Source organism: Cygnus olor, chromosome 5 (genome assembly GCF_009769625.2).
Source record: "Cygnus olor isolate bCygOlo1 chromosome 5, bCygOlo1.pri.v2, whole genome shotgun sequence".
Classification (NCBI taxonomy): domain Eukaryota; kingdom Metazoa; phylum Chordata; class Aves; order Anseriformes; family Anatidae; genus Cygnus; species Cygnus olor.
In genome coordinates, this window is record NC_049173.1 from 36,799,211 (window position 1) to 36,815,748 (window position 16,538).

General features: G+C 41.2%; 1 protein-coding gene and 1 pseudogene across 6 annotated transcripts in view; both read left to right on the forward strand.

Moving 5' to 3' along the window:
• Positions 1–7,512, forward strand: part of LOC121071735 (cytochrome c oxidase assembly protein COX16 homolog, mitochondrial) — a 46,635-nt gene extending 39,123 nt beyond the window's left edge. For 3 of the 6 annotated variants that reach the window (XM_040560356.1, XM_040560357.1, XM_040560358.1), the window contains one exon: positions 4,741–5,118. In XM_040560356.1, the coding sequence (XP_040416290.1) occupies positions 4,741–4,857 (117 nt within the window). In that variant the 3' untranslated portion in view covers positions 4,858–5,118. Of the gene's footprint in view, positions 1–4,740 lie in introns of all 6 variants that reach the window. The other 3 variants (XM_040560359.1, XM_040560355.1, XM_040560360.1) reach the window with 3 other exon arrangements.
• Positions 7,513–16,240: 8,728 nt separating this feature from the next.
• LOC121071846 lies at positions 16,241–16,396 on the forward strand (annotated as a pseudogene).
• Positions 16,397–16,538: the final 142 nt, after the last annotated feature.

The window sequence follows — 16,538 nt, forward strand, 5'->3', positions numbered from 1 at the left end:
ACTTCCAGGTACAGGGGAAATGGAAGCTATGCTACATGTATTTCATTGCTTAAAATTAAAAGTGGAATTTGCTGAATTTTAGATGTTTGATCTTGAAGGTGTAATATTGCACTCACGCTATTCTTTATAGGTTGACTGTTTCAGAATTTCATTTTTGCTCAAGAAAAGAAGATAAGCTAAAAGTAACTGACCAGTGCGATTTGAGTTTTCTTGACTTTACCTGTAGAGCTTGTGAATCCTTTGAATCCAGAAGTTCATCTTGGATGGTGTGCAGGTGTAATGCATAAATGGTATTGGGTCATCTGTTGAGATTTAGTGCATTTTTTAAGACTTTCTCCATTTTAAGAAGGGTGGAGATCATGGAAAACCCCAATTCTTTGATAAAAATCTGTCTAGTGCTATTTTCTCTTACTTTAAAAATTCAAGACTGTGTAACCATATGGGTCTAACAAAGTACCTTAATTGTTTGGTTTATTAAGTAATTTGTATCACTGTAGCACCTTCACACAAGGCTATGAGGGCACTCTACAAACATTAATTAAACTCTATGACACCTCTGAGATGGAGGCAAGTACTGTTTTCATTCTTCAAATTGGGAAAATGATGCACAGAGAAATTGGTGGTGCAGTTCTGTGATACAAAGCTTTGCAACGTAGCCAGCAAAAGATGTTTGTTTGCTGTCTGTCTAGTGATTCCTTCAGCTGTGCCAGTTCAAGTGTTTGCAGTCTTATGCTTAAATAGAGTTAATTCATAAACAGTATGTATTTGTTTTCCTAATCTAGTTCACTTTCTCTGATTTGGAGCACAGCCCCACACAGTGCAGAATTGGTCTAAGGGGAAAGTAATCTAAGGAAAAAGAGTCTCTTAACTGAGTTTACCATAAATTAATTAGTTGTGCCATAGGTGAGTGGCATTGGGTCCCACTGAAGGCAGCAACAAAAACTCTGTTGGTTTCATTGAGTTTCTTTGCCAGTCTTTAGCAAAGCCAAAAAGAGAATCAAACCTGTGGATGCTTACATGCAAAAAAAAACACCCTACATTTCTTCCCTTACTGAACAAAACTAATTAATTCTGGCCACAGCATTCTATTTCGTAACTTGCTTATGTATTAATAACATAAAAGCTAAGCATTCTCTAGTTGGAAAAAAATACATATTTTTGATCTGAGGAGCACTAATCACAGATAATTAAATATACAATTATGTCACATCCTGTGGAAAGTGAGTGACATTAAGTTTTTATTAAGAAAATGATATGTCAGAGACATGGCTCTGGGAAAGAGCTGTAAGAAGAGAATAGTAACAAGGCCAGATCATAAATGATGATAAAGTTGTGATTTGCAGTCCCTCACAAGATAGCAAATACATTGTTAGCCTTCATTCTGCACCTCTACATCTGTGTGTCAGAACAATTTCTCGATCTATCTTTTATGGTCTTCAGGCTGTTTTGACACTGCAGCAAGAACAGCCGGGTTTAATGCACATCTTTCATTGTCTCTCTCAGCCATGAGGATGTTCCTCCCTGGCTCAGCTTTTATCTGCAAATGGGGTTACTTACTACAATAATGGGAAATAATTGTCTCTTTGAGTTGGAGTCATTTCTGTCTGCGGTGCTCATTGCACAATTTATTGCATCAAGCCAGGCAGTAAACAGGATTTTCTTATTCCCCCTTTCATATGCAGGAAACAGATGAAAGCCAAACAGTTCTTGCAGGTGGCAACCTTGAATTAACTCCACCTAAACACCAATAGCTCAAAGTGAATTTCTGCAGATTTCAGTTTGTTTCTTGTGGCACGATGACTATCCTGCAAAAGTGGAAGTCAAACTCTTCAAAAAAAAAAAAGTATTTTATTGTAAGGCTGACAGGGGATTATGGCTTATACTTACTAACCAGCAAGGCATTTGAACCTGCAGTTCCGCAGTGATCTTTCTCTTTCTCTCTTTGTTGGTGCATTTGTGCCATGCAAACTGTTTAACAAAAGTCTTTAAAAGTCAAGTGTGTGGTAAACAGTTGAATGTTCTTTTTTGTTCACTCTGCCTGCCTGCATAGCTGCATTTTTTCTTGGATTTACAGCTTCTGTCAGTCCTGTACTTTTAAGAGGCAGTTTAGCTGATTTAGGAAGTGAATCAGTAGATTTAATGGACTACACTGATCTTACTTTAAACAGCTAATTTTCAATATCCCTTGGGCTATTTGAGACAAGTAGGGAAAATTGTGCTGGTCTGATCTGATTACATTTCATTGTAGTCTCCAATGATTGACTATTTAGTACATTTGAACTGGGAGGAAAAGGTTTTCACTTTTAAGATTGCCAGTTCATATGGATTTCAATTTAGTAGAAGCTGAAGTAGTTTTACCATATTTAAGTGATGTCTCTGTGAAACTAGGTGGTCAGAGTCCAGATGGTTAAAATAAAATAATTAAAACAAAAAATTAAAAACGTCTAGTCAGGTTGACTTCATTTGGAAAAAAAACACTAATTTGTTGCCTGAATTCTCACTATACAGCATAGTTCAGTCAATCTAAAGGAGCTTTGTAACTTTGCAGCATGTGCTGCACCTAATTGGTAGAGAGAAAGAAGTACCTTCATTTTATAAATATGAGAATAAAAAGGAAAAAATAGTTTCTCTCTGTATTCTTTAGACTCTTCAATTCTTTATATTTTAATTGACAAAAATTAGCTCTGTAAATAGATTCATCTGTTCACAGTTTGAGGCAATTCCGTTTACTGTGCATAACCATGGTTGTTTTATTCTGTCATATCACAGTGTGTTTTCCAAGTACCTTTATTCTTTCAGTTGGAAGCTGCCAAAATGCTTTCTTGTCTTTGTTTAGATTGTGCAGTTTTGATTGTGCAGTTTCTGTTTTGAACAAACCTCCTCTCTGCCTCCTCTATGCCTCTGTGAAGTTTCAGGGGCAGATTAATACAAACTTTTGATAAAGACCTCCAGTATACATATCTGTTCTGATAGACTTCTTTATGTAGTCTATCTTTGGGTACTACAAGTTTTGTTGTATATATTTTAAATGTTGTTTCTTGTTCAGACTTTGTGAGCTGAACACCTTTGGGAATAGTTTAGATCTTCACAGCTGCGTGGTACCTTTGTGTTTAATAAAACCAGCATGCCTTCCTTCTGTTAAAGCACAAGGTTATTTTCAGTGTGGTTTCTTTGAAGCTTCCATTTGAATCAGGTGTTAAATTCTGAATTTGCACAGTGGATATTTGCTGATGCAGGGGATGATGTGTACCTTCCCTAAACACCCTCCTTCTCCCTCCTCCTATAGCAGCTCAGATCCTTTCTCGTTGAAGTCAAATAGCGGCTAATCATAAAATGTATAAAATAATGAAGGCAATTCTTCAGAAAGATCTGTGCCAACTCCATTGTATGAAAAATTCAGTTGTTCCTACCTTGTGAAAGTCTCCTGTGTTTGTGCATGTGTTCTCATATATCTTCTGTTGAACGTTGCCTAATTTCTTTTGATATCTGATTAACCTTGTTGCAATTTCCACAAGTTGTAGAAGTGACAGAAAACTTTTACATAACATGAACTAATAGTAGCAGGTCTGTTATAGCTGTTGAATTATTCTGTGACTATTATTCAAGTCCCTCAGTATTTGCCATTTGTTTGGATGACTGATAGTAGGCAAATTAGATCACAAGTTCAGGCCAGGGTTAAGTATTTTCTGGTGTGTTTTTACAGCACTTGTGGAGATGAAACCCTAGTGACGAATCAGAGGTTTAAAGCCCACTGCAGTACGTCTCATTACTGGTATGCAATATTGCCCTATTCACTAGCATGCGGAATAGCCCTGGTTCCAGCAGAGGTGTGCAACCCCTCCTCAGTCTCCTGTCTGATGCAGCGTCCCATGCTGCAGGCTGGTATGCAAGACTTGAGGTCTGTGCCTGCCGGGAAGAGGTTTCTGCATCTCTGCTAGTAGGATTGTGGAGGTGAAGCATAAATTTGTCTTCCTCAACAGCAGCACTTGGTAGGTAAAATCAGGAGGGCTCCTGTTCCTCCTTTTTGAGTACCTCTAAGGCTAGACAAAGACTCCAGTCACTGCCCCTTCTGACTGGGGATGATAGGAATAGGCAGGATTTAATTTAAAATCTAGCTAGTTTTTAAGTATCTGACAGCTTGGCCAGTTAGCATATCCCATGTATGACCTATCTCTGACAGTTAGTTGCCTTATTAAACTAAATAGTAGAAAGCATCACATAGCTCTCTCAATGTAAAACCACATGGGTTGGAGGGGATTGCACTGTTACTGGCTCTTAGTGCTAGATGATTCCTCTTTTCCAGTATGCTTTGTGTCTGTGCTGACAGAAACTTCAGGTCACTTATAATGATCTTCTGTTTGAGCTATGCCAATGCTTTTCACTCCTACCTCAATAGTAGGCAGACTTGCAGGTGAAGAACTGATCTGGAAAACAAGGTGAGAGTCAAAAGAAAGAACGAATACAAAATACCTCCTTCAGTCATGTTCAGATGTCGGTATTCCTGTTCTACATGTTTCTTATCTGTTGATAAGCAGTAATGCCTACCTTAGTCATTGATGTTGCTGTGTGGATAATTCCCAGTTTTTTTCCTTGTTGAATAACTTTTGGAGGGTGGATGAAAGTTCATCAGCCCAGTGGTGATGCTGTTTCTTGTGCAAAAAGAACACAATTTATAATAATACCTATTTTAAATCATGGAGCCGTCAAAGTGACGCAGCTGTTCTTTATGTTTATCTGCAGAAACTGGAAAAATCTGACTTGGATAACTGGGAGAATATCAGAGGACCCCAGCTGTGGGAAGATTCCAGAGCTGTTCAGAAGCAGCGGCGGGAGGCTGCCCGTCTCAAGACAGAGTGATCGAGCAAGGCTACTTTGCTGCCCGCAGAAAAAAGTCTCAGGCTGGACTATCTTTTTTTTTATTCCACTGTCAGGAACAGACATGGGAGGACAGTATTGCTCTGAGCAATTCATGACAGTGTGTATAACTCTGAGAGCAACCTGAAAGGCACCATGTTGTATGAAGCTCTTTGTTTGCATCCATTTGCACAGTTCCACAGGCTGTATGTGAGAGTTCTCAATAAAAAAAACACAAATAGAAAACAACAGCTGATTATTCTACTGAGTATATCAGATTTTTCCTTTTCCATTTCAACAATTATTGTTTAAAACTGAGGTGCTTCAGCAAGAGATATCATTTCAAGAGTCACTTCTCAGTACCACAGCAAGAACAGCAGTGCTGTCATCTAGATGTGTGTGATCGGACAAATGTCGCTTCAGAGAGCCCCTGCATGACTTCAAGCTCTTAAGCTTGGAAGGGACTCCACAGGCATATCAACTGTTGAGGAACAGTGAGCCCATTTTTGGCTAAATAATATTCTTGTGTTTCATTTCCAGGAGCTTGTCTGTGCAGAGGCATGTGCAGAGTGTCAGCTGGAAATTGGTCAAATAATATTTTTTTAGCTATGGGCAGATATTTGTGATTGGTTTATTGATGCTTTTCTGCAGGCAGGACGTTTGCATTGGATCTTCTCAGCCTAACTTGTAAAACTCCTTTTCAGGGGAATGGAGCAGTAGAGCACAGATGAACAGATTCTAGTTTCAGAGCATTCAGTGACACCTATGTGTAAATCCCTTGGGAACTCACAGAGGTATGGTCTTATTTGTCTCTGCAAGATATATGTCACATGCAATCTAAATGCTATAAGGAAATGATTAAAAAGTTAGAATATAGGGGCATTAAGCTCTTCTAGAACTAGAAAAGAAGGAAATTAATTTCACTGTTTTGTTATTCTTTTTTTACCTAAAAGGTAAAGTAACATTCTTGGGCAAATAAGATATAAAATAGGACAGGTAAGAAGCAGCTGAAACTACCTACCTTGTTAGGCAACTTTTCAACTCTTAAATTCAAATTCTGGTGCAGTTCTACTGGCAGCAGCAAGATTGATTGCTCAAAGGACGTGAGTGCATTAAGTACAGTGACAGAGTCTTTTCTGAGCTAGGGCTCCTGCTGATGCTGGCATCACGGCTGCTGTGCAGGTACTGGCTGGACCACTGGAAATGCTTCTTTATGTTCCTGGGCATAGACCCATCTTATGATGATTCTACAAATTCGTTATCTGTTTCCCAGAGGATACACATCTTCCTTTTCCCAGCCTTGACTGAAGTTGCCATTACTTTCCATATGGAGAGGCATGATTAGCTCCCAGTCTTGCAATACTGGCTCGCAGGGTGGACCTATACTACCCCTGAAACAGGCATGTGGCTTTCTAGGAACGATGTGTAGGAAAAGTTACCCCTTCCCCAGGGGAAGAAGAAAAGATATTTCTCTCTCATTAAGCCCTTACGCATAGCACTTTTCTTGATGGACAAAACACTTGCTGCCTATATACAGATCCTGTGTATTTTTACGAATTTGATATTCTACAAAAAGTATTTGGTGCACAGCAATCTTATTTCAACAGTTTTGGAATGTGGTTGTAAGTAATTACTTCTTTGTAGAACACTTTTTATGTTGTAATTTAAGACTCAGTTTTGACTTTTGATATTTCTTAGATGGTCGCTTGCTGATAGGGGGGCCCCCCACTTCTCTTTTTCACAGGCACTACATTTCCTGTAGTTTCCATGAGCATATTTGTAACTACCTTTGAAATGGCATCTCTGGAAAGTGATGGAATTATTTCAGCATCTCTGAGCAAAAGTGACATGCATTTGGAAAACTTTTTAACTTGTCTCTTCTCTCCAAGTTATATATATGAAGACATAGTCCCAATTAGAATATTTACTGATAGTCCACTAAAAAAAAAATCCAATCCCATTTTTTTTTCAGCGTTGTTGAATCATTTATGAATTTCAAACAAAAACAAAAACAAAAAAACTTTTGACAGGTACGGGAGCTATACTGCTGTACTCTTCATTAAACGGGGAGAGCTGCCTCAGGAATTTCTCTTTATTGTCATGCATTTGGACAACAGCTTCATGTTTTATATTGTGCTTTTCTCAGCCACAGAATTGGAAGTAATGCATATGAAGGGGCCATGTTGAGAGAGTCAGTTAAAGTCTCTTAAGTTATCACGCATCCCAAAGTAGAAGGCACTCCAGAAATGTAGAGATTTATAGTTCATAACAAGAAAGAGAGAGGCAAACATCAGTTGGTTCAGGATTCACGCTTAGTTTGGCTGCTTATTTTCGAATTACCCTTTGGAAAGCCATGTTACAGCATTTCTGATGATCTTCAAGGCACCTGGGGACAACCCTGTTAAGTTCCTGAATCATTATTCTCAGCCTCCAGAGCATGTGGCTGAGGGGCCAGAGGTAATGAAACACAACTGTCTGTCTGAGACACTGATTGACGGTTTTGAGTTCTCTTTGGTAACTGGAATGTACTGGTCTTAGGAGAATGAAAACAAGACTTTAGTAGGAGGTGTGAAGTGTTAAAGGGGTAAAAGAGAGCGCTGAAGAAACCAGGTCTTCTAGTCAGTTTTGCAGCTGAAATTGAAAATAAAAGACAAAGAAGTCTGGCTGAGTGTCCATGTATATATATACTACAAACAAACAAACAAACACAAACCACCTGGAGGAAGCGTTTACTTCTCAGAGAAATTGTGAAGGTTGGTCTTTGGGGTCTTCCATAACAAGAACATGAGTGGGGCACAGAAATGGAGCTGTGTATGTGGGATGTATGTGTATGTGTGTATGTGTTGAGTTCTACAGGCAGCTGGCAGAAGTTGCAAAATCATCAGTGCTTATTCTCATGGGGGACTTCAACTTCCCAGACATATCCTGGAAGCACAACACAGCCCAGAGAAAGCAGTCTAGGAGGTTTCTGGAGAGCGTGGAAGATAGCTTCCTGACGCAGCTGGTTAGAGAGCCTACCAGGGGAGGTGCCCCGCTAGACCTTCTGTTCACAAACAGTGATGGACTGGTGGGAGCTGTGGTGGTCGGGAGCTGTCTTGGGCAGAGTGACCACGAAATGGTAGAATTCTCTATTCTTGGCGAAGCCAGGAAGGGGACCAGTAAAACTGCTGTCTTGGACTTCTGGAGGGCTGACTTTGAGCTGTTCAGGACACTGGCAGAGTCCCTTGGGAGGAGGTTCTGAAGGGCAGAGGAGTCCAGGAAGGCTGGGCACTCTTCAAGAAGGAAATCTTAATGGCTCAGGAGCGGTCTGTTCCCACGTGCCCAAAGACGAGCCGGCACGGAAGAAGACCGGCCTGGCTGAACAGAGAGTTGTGGTTTGAGCTTAGGAGAAAAAAGAGGGTTTATAATCTTTGGAAAAGAGGGCAGGCCACTCACGAGGACTATAAGGCTGTTGCGAGGCTGTGCAGGGACAAAATTAGAAGGGCCAAAGCTCACCTGGAGTTCAATCTGGCTACTGCTGTTAAAGATAACAAAAAATGTTTTTACAAATACATCAACACCAAAAGGAGGACTAAGGAGAATCTCCATCCTTTACGGGATGTGGGGGGAAACTTAGTTACAAGGGATGAGGAAAAAGCTGAGGTGCTTAATGCCTTCTTTGCCTCAGTCTTTAGCGGCAAAACCAGTTGTTCTCTGGATACCCGGTACCCTGAACTGGTGGAAGGGGATGGGGAGCAGGATGTGGCCCTCACTATCCACGAGGAAATGGTTGGCGACCTGCTACAGCACTTGGATGTACGCAAGTCGATGGGGCCGGACGGGATCCACCCGAGGGTACTGAGAGAACTGGCGGAGGAGCTGGCCAAGCCACTTTCCATCATTTATCGGCAGTCCTGGCTATCAGGGGAGGGTCGACTGGCGGCTAGCAAATGTGACACCCATCTACAAGAAGGGCCGGAGGGTAGACCCAGGGAACTATAGGCCTGTTAGTTTGACGTCAGTGCCAGGGAAGCTCATGGAGCAGATTATCTTGAGTGTCATCACGCGGCACATACAGGGCAACCAGGCGATCAGGCCCAGTCAGCATGGGTTTATGAAGGGCAGGTCCTGCTTGACGAACCTGATCTCCTTCTATGACAAAGTGACACGCTTAGTGGATGAGGGGAAGGCTGTGGATGTGGTCTACCTTGACTTCAGTAAGGCTTTTGACACCGTTTCCCACAACATTCTCCTCAAAAAACTGGCTGCTCGTGGCTTGGACTGGCGTACGCTTCGTTGGGTTAAGAACTGGCTGGATAGCCGGGCCCAAAGAGTTGTGGTGAATGGAGTCAAATCCAGTTGGAGGCCGGTCACTAGTGGAGTCCCCCAGGGCTCAGTGCTGGGGCCGGTCCTCTTTAATATCTTTATCGATGATCTGGATGAGGGGATCGAGTGCACCCTCAGTAAGTTTGCAGATGACACCAAGTTAGGTGCGTGTGTCGATCTGCTCGAGGGAAGGAAGGCTCTGCAGGAGGATCTGGATAGGCTGGACCGATGGGCTGAGGCCAACTGTATGAAGTTCAACAAGGCCAAGTGCCGGGTCCTGCACCTGGGGCGTAACAACCCCAAGCAGCGCTACAGGCTGGGAGATGAGTGGTTGGAAAGCTGCCTGGCAGAGAAGGACCTGGGAGTACTGGTTGATAGTTGGCTGAATATGAGCCAGCAGTGTGCTCAGATGGCCAAGAAGGCCAACAACATCCTGGCTTCTATAAGAAGCAGCGTGGCCAGCAAGTCTAGGGAAGTGATTGTCCCCCTGTACTTGGCTCTGGTGAGGCTGCACCTCGAGTACTGTGTTCAGTTTTGGGCCCCTTGCTACAAGAAGGACGTCCAGAGAAGGGCAATGAGGCTGGAGAGGGGTCTGGAGAACAAGTCTTATGAGGAGCGGCTGAGGGAGCTGGGGTTGTTCAGCCTGGAGAACAGGAGGCTCAGGGGCGACCTTATCACTCTCTACAGGTACCTTAAAGGAGGCTGTAGAGAGGTGGGGGTTGGTCTATTCTCCCACGTGTCTGGTGACAGGATGAGGGGGAATGGGCTAAAGTTGTGCCAGGGGAGGTTTAGGTTGGATATTAGGAAGAAATTCTTTACTGAAAGGGTTGTTAGGCATTGGAATGGGCTACCCAGGGAAGTGGTTGAGTCACCATCCCTGGAGGTCTTCAAGAGACGTTTAGATGTAGAGCTTAGTGATATGGTTTAGTGGAGGACTTGTTAGTGTTAGGTCAGAGGTTGGACTCAGTGATCTTGGAGGTCTCTTCCAACCTAGATGATTCTGTGATTCTGTGAATCTGTGGGTCTCCAGGGATGGGGAGAGCTCAATGTAGCACCAGTGGGTATCCAGCTGGATGCTTCCCAGCTGCAGCCCAAAGTGCTAACCAAACCTTGCATGAGATCAGCCCTGTGAATTCTGCTGAGTTTGTTTCTCCCATGGCACTTTGTATGTGCAGACTCATGGATGACCCAAAAGATAAAATGTAAAGTACCTTAATTCAGCTCTAATACAGATGTAGAAGCTTAGCAAATGCTGTAGCTACTGTGATCTAAAAAGGTTTCAAAACCTGCTCAATAGCATAGCAGTTCAAATTTCAAAGCTTCTGAAATATATTTGGATAACATCTTGGTGTTAAAAACTTTTAGAATCATGCAGAAGACAGTCTTGCCAGTATTGATCCTCCAAGATCCTGAAAATGGCTCCAGCTACCCTAAGAAAGATTGTGCCGTAATGAGAGAGGAGTGATGGGACTTTTAGACCAGAGTATAGAATGCAGAAACTTCTGAAAAACTTCTTATACATACCCCATCAGCAGCTGGGGAGCAATCCCAAAAAGCAGAGGGTTGCTAACTGATGGGTGTGTGAGGATATGTATCCACACTGCTGAGCGCTCAGATCAGGAGAAACCCATTTCTTCACAGAGAAGCAGCTCCTTGGAGTGATTTGAAGGTTATTCTGTTCATTGGATGTTTTACATCAACAGTTTTTGCTTAACTGTATGTACATGTCTATAGGTGAAAATTAAAGCAATAGGTTTCACCTTCAGAAATGCTTGTGTAGATCCTTGTACTTTGTGATGATCTTGCATTTGGTCTAAGTTGCTGTGTTTGAATTTCCATCAAAAGCCTGGGACAAGTTTCATTTTGATTTCGTGTGTTTTCCAGAGGCTTTTCTTTCTGTAAGAAATGGGAAAGCCTGAATATGGTCAGCCTTTGCTACTATGTTTGTTATGTCCAGTGGAAAAAAAGTAAGAGTAAAGAAATGAGAGAGAAGAAGGGGCTGATCTAAAGTCTTAGAGAAAGCAGAATAACCATTTTGACATGAAGGTGGTCACAGAATTTTTCCATAAACTTACTTTTAGAAAGACTGCTTTTTCCTCAGTGTTTTCAGTGGAAAGCTTCTTTTCATCCTTCAGTGGAGTAAGGGTCACAAAAAATTCCGCTGTGTTTTAGACGAGCTAACTACAAGTCTGTAATCAAAGGAAGGCAATTGCACACTGTTAGATCTTATTTTCCTACGAGGACTTGCAGCCAGACTCATCCAATGCACAAATAGTTTCTAGATTTAGAAACAAAAACTCCATACAGATGTTTTCCTTAAACTCTTCCTTACCCCAGGAGACCGAAGGAGTCTTTCCTACCACTGGCATCAGAATAGCCATATTTTCTTGCTGAACATGAGCAGTTAAAGTCTTACTTAGCGCAGACAGGTAATTAAAGTTTCATCCTCGCCATCTCTATCCTGCTTGGGAGGTGTGTTAAAATTAAATTCAACCAAAGCAGCAGCTGTTAGTGCCGCAGAAAGGACGTGTAAAATATGGTTATGCATTGCAAATGTGAAGAGTTGAATGTGTCACAGTCACAGTCATTTGAGGGGAAAAAAACCAAACCAGAAATAAGGGAGCACTGTGTGTGTATTACTGTGCCTCCATAGAAGAAATTTATCTGCTTTCACCCAGTGTACTTGGGGTCTGGCTTGGTGTGCTTCAGTTGATGGAAAAATCGCCACACTTAATCTGACATACCTCTTTCAAGGTAGCTGATGAGATCCTTGGTGTTCAATACCAACTCCACTGTGCGTGTTCAGTAACAAATCCATGATGGTGTCAGCCTAAGGAGGCCCAGTGGCTCCCAGGAGTTGTGCTTAATCCCAGGAAGAATCGGGCAGAACCCCATCTGGCTGCCCTATAAATCCATTTCCCTCCTGTCTCCCATTGTTCTTCCTAAAAAGTAACAGCTTAGTCTCTGAGCTGCTTATTTCTAACGGAGCTGACTGCAAAATGTCCCCCGCTTTTTTTTTTTCCTTTTTTTTTTCTTAGTGTTCCTTCTCTACTGAGAATTGAAGAATAGTGGTTTCTGAATTAATTTGAAGATGTTCTGTAAAATGTAAGCTCTGAAACACAGACCCAGTATTATATCCCCTTAAGTATGGCACCCTGTGTAGACTGGGTCTCTTTTTATCTTTAGATACACAATGCTGTGCTCTCTATTTTATGTACAAAGGAAATTAAATGTAGTTTTTTCTTTAAAAGATGAGATCTTCATCCATCACCAGCTGTCAGTTCCTAATAATGTTGCCCAGAGAAGTGTTATCTGTGATTTAGTGGCTTTAGTGGACTATCTTTTGTTGAACAGAGGACAGCAGAATAAAATTTCAGCTTAATATAGCTCTTTTCATACTCCTTCTGAATAACAGAGGAATAGAGGAGAGCAAGTGCAAAGAATCTTGGCTTCCAGGCTCAAGTTCCTTCCCTGTTCTGTAGTGTATAGGGCATTTTAAGAAAGAAAAGGAAAGAAAATGAAAGTGGAAAAAAAAAGGAAGTAAGAGAAAATAATAAAAAAATAAGTGGAAAGAAAAAAAGCTTAAGGACAAAAATAGTAATAGAAAACAGAGTGTTCTTTCTGACTGGTCCCTCTGGATGGAGTAGGAAGGAAAATTGTTTCTGTCTCAGGAAAAACTTCTGGGCTTAATAATGCTCTTGTCTCAAGTCGGAACAAAAAGTCAAGTAGAATATTTTGCAAGGTAATAGTTTTAGAAATGTTTTTGTTTGGGTGAACTGCGATGTTTTATTTTGCTTTTCATGTTTTTCTCTTCTTGATTCTTTTTTCTGAGGCAGCTTAACTTTGGAAATGAAAAGCCACAACTGATCTTTATAGTGTGTTTTTTCACTCAAAAGACTGTCAACACAGAATGTTTCAGCAGTTTCCAAAACTTTTCACAAAAATATTCTCAGTAATTTGCCAAAATAAATCCCTCTCAGTGAACAGGTTGCAAAATGTCAATCAACCAGATAGAAAATGCTTTACAATGTTTTTTTAACCAGCTATCCCAGCTATCCCAGTTGATTCCTTAGTCAACTGGTGAACCTGCATCCTACATTCTGGCTGAGTGTGTCACTGCACACCTCTGTGGCTGTGTACACAAGCATTACGCCCAGCAGACAAGCACACCTGCATTAGTTAAGTTGTATGCTTGCAGTTTACAGCAGCTTTCACGACCTGTTTGGCTACTCATAAAAAAAAAAGAGCTGCCCCTTACTGCCTCCAGCATGCTGCTACCCTGGCTGATGACATTGTCACTTGCACGTTAACTGATGAAGTTGCCTCTGGAAACAAGTCCTTTCTCCCTGCTTTCACTAATAATACAATCTGAATTTATTTCTGTTTATTTCATCTTAAATTATGTCATTTTGTATTAAGTATTCAAAGAGAATTCTCATGTACCATAATACAATAAGAAGAAAACCAACATTTTTCCCAGTCTACAAAGGGCACTGCCCCTGTTTAAATGATAGTTGTAGGCTTTCCATCATTTTAACTTGCCTGTCTAGCAACAAATTGGCAATCAAAGATGGAAAGACTCCAGTCCTACTCAAATTCATATATATTTGAAGTGACCGTAGTCCATCCAATTCTGGGGTCATGTCTTACTGTCATTTGGCTCTCCACCCCACTGGTGATGCTTTTTACCATGCAAACGTGTTTTCAGTACAAAATTCTGAGATTGCACATTTCTCATAACAGGCCTTTTGGTCTGTGAGCTCCCTGTGAAGTGCAAGCATCCTTATCGGTCATGCTAGAAAAATAAACAGCAAAATCATTTTTATTTTTTATCAACCTTTAAGAGCAGATGAACTTGAATGTAATTTGATCAAGTCTGTAAAACTTCACCTTTTACAAATGACAGGAGGGGTTGGAAGGTTTAAAAGTGAATTGCAACACTGTTTTTTAACTTGACTTAGGGTAGTAATTGCAATGGAACAGCTGGGAGTGTTCACAATATGTTTCAGCTTAGCTGAAAAGACCAATATTTGCAAATATCCAGAAATTTAAATTTGTCTTAAGTACTTATTTGAACACTGTTCCTCGACAGCCAACACAGATCATGCACTTTTTTGTTACCTGGAGTGAAGTTTCTGACTAACCCAGGTTATTCAGACTTTGCAAGAAAAAGCTGGATATGGGAACCTGTACTTTCTGTGGACAAACTTGGTTGTCTGGTCAGTGATTTGGAGCACATACAGGAGGGGGAGACCTTATCTTTCATGTATTCAAGATTTCTTAGCCACATAATGAATTATTCACAACAGAAATTAAAATTTGAGCTGTCTCTGTCCCTTGAAGCTACATTGGGATGTGCAATGTTATCTGACAGGTGTGTTCTTCTAACCCATCCTGCACATGATCTTAATAATGCAGATATGATAATTTCCAGGTGAAGCCAGATATGTACATTACTACCTTCGACTAACCTCAAGGACTCAGGTAATTTGATAGTATCTTCTACATATATCATGTGGTATGTGGGGTTCTCAGTTATTAATCCCTGAGGTGTCTATTGTTCCCCTCCTCGCCCCCCTTTGCTAGCAGCAGAAGGATGCACAGGGTTTTCTGCAGTTCCCTAGGGTTAAAACGTCAGAAGTTCTTCTCCCCAAAAGGATATTTCCTTTTATATATACTATTTTTATATATATATATATATATATATATATATAAATTATGTTGCTGGCACTGTCTGCTTTAACTGCCACATATTCTGTACAGTTTTTGCATCTCCCTTTCTGTGTGTTTAGCTAATGCCAAGAACCTACTGAGAGAAGAGGTGTTAGTTGTCTTTTACACTCCCAGGCCAGAGACAGCGTGATCCAGGAGCTCCTGAAGTACTGGACCAAGATGTTTCTGTGCATTGTCCTTTTCTCCTTGGAAAAGTTTCTTTTGCCTTTGGAGGATTCACCACTCTCTGTTTTACCTTGTGCAAAGAGGTGTAGCTGGAAATCTGAAATTTAAAAAATGTAGAATACCTTAATGAAATTTTAATGAAATATAAAAAAATGTAGAATACCTTAATGTCCCTAGTGTGTTGTTATATGACTTTATCAAATAGCTAGATATAGATATGCATACGTATATAGACAGTCCCAAAGACTACATTTGCCAGTCCAAGAAGTCTCCTCATTTAGTAGGCAGTCTGGGGAGCTCCACTTTTGGCTTTAATGGAAAGTTAAGACAAAACCTTCACATGGGTGCTTGGGAAAATACAGAGGGCATGTGCTCCACTGCTGGTGCCCTTGGGCTTCTCTCCCCAAGCCCTCTGGGACAGGGTCATAGACTCTGAATGAAGTTTGAAAATCAGATCATCTCTGATATTGACATCCTTTTAAAAGTTATTATTTCTTCTTTCTTTTGAAAAGCTTCTGAGTTTCTTGGCAACGTAATGATTATCTCAGTAAATTATTTACTTCAAAGATCAGCAGAAATTTTGCACTGTAACACCGGTCTTTAGATATAATTGCAATCCCAGCATTGCCTACTGCAGAGGCAGCGTATCTAAGCTATCTTTCTGAGGAGGGGAGTCGTGTCACAGAGGAGGGGAAATCATAAACTTGTTTGAGCAGGGCTGAGCACAGTCCTGTCTGCTGGATGAAACAGGCTAAGGCATCTTTCCTAATTTGAAAGCAAGTTTTGCTTGGACCGTCCTTCAGCCAGAGCACAAGTTGCATGGGCAATAAGGTCAGAGGATCTATAGTCTCCTCCAAGTCAGCAGGGAGCAATAAAAAGATATTTTCTGCCATTAAAGATAACCTTGTGTACAGCAAAGGCATGAACAGTGTGTCAGCAAACCAGCCCTTTGAGACCACTTTATTGATTCAGGTTTCTTGTAACATGCAAAACAGCATTATTATTACAGCAGAAAACTGGGCATAGACCTTTCAGGATTATGTATTAAGAAGAGCAGATCAAATACCAGCCGCCCAACTTGATAAATTCTGAGTATTATTCCAAAGAGGTTTGCTCTGGATCTCCTTGGCAGAGTGCACGGGGGCAGGCACCAGTCACTTTTATCCTCAGTCCCCTTCCTATTATCACTTCTTGGCCTTTTGGCTAAGATCAAGTGTAGTATCAGCATAAGGCTCAAAGTGTCCTTAGCGTGTCTCTTTGGAGACTCCATCCTGCCCTTGCAGCAGGCTGGATTCAGTGAGCTACTGGCTCTTTTCCGTCTGTAACTACTGTCATTCCTGCTCTTTAAGAGACCTGACAGCTTTTAGAAGTCAAGTCACCTTTAGCGTGCCTTGCAAGTACAGCTGATCTGCATTGGCCTGAATTACTGCTGTTCCAGAAGGCAGGTGTGCCTCTGCTCGCTATAGCGGGAGAAATTATAA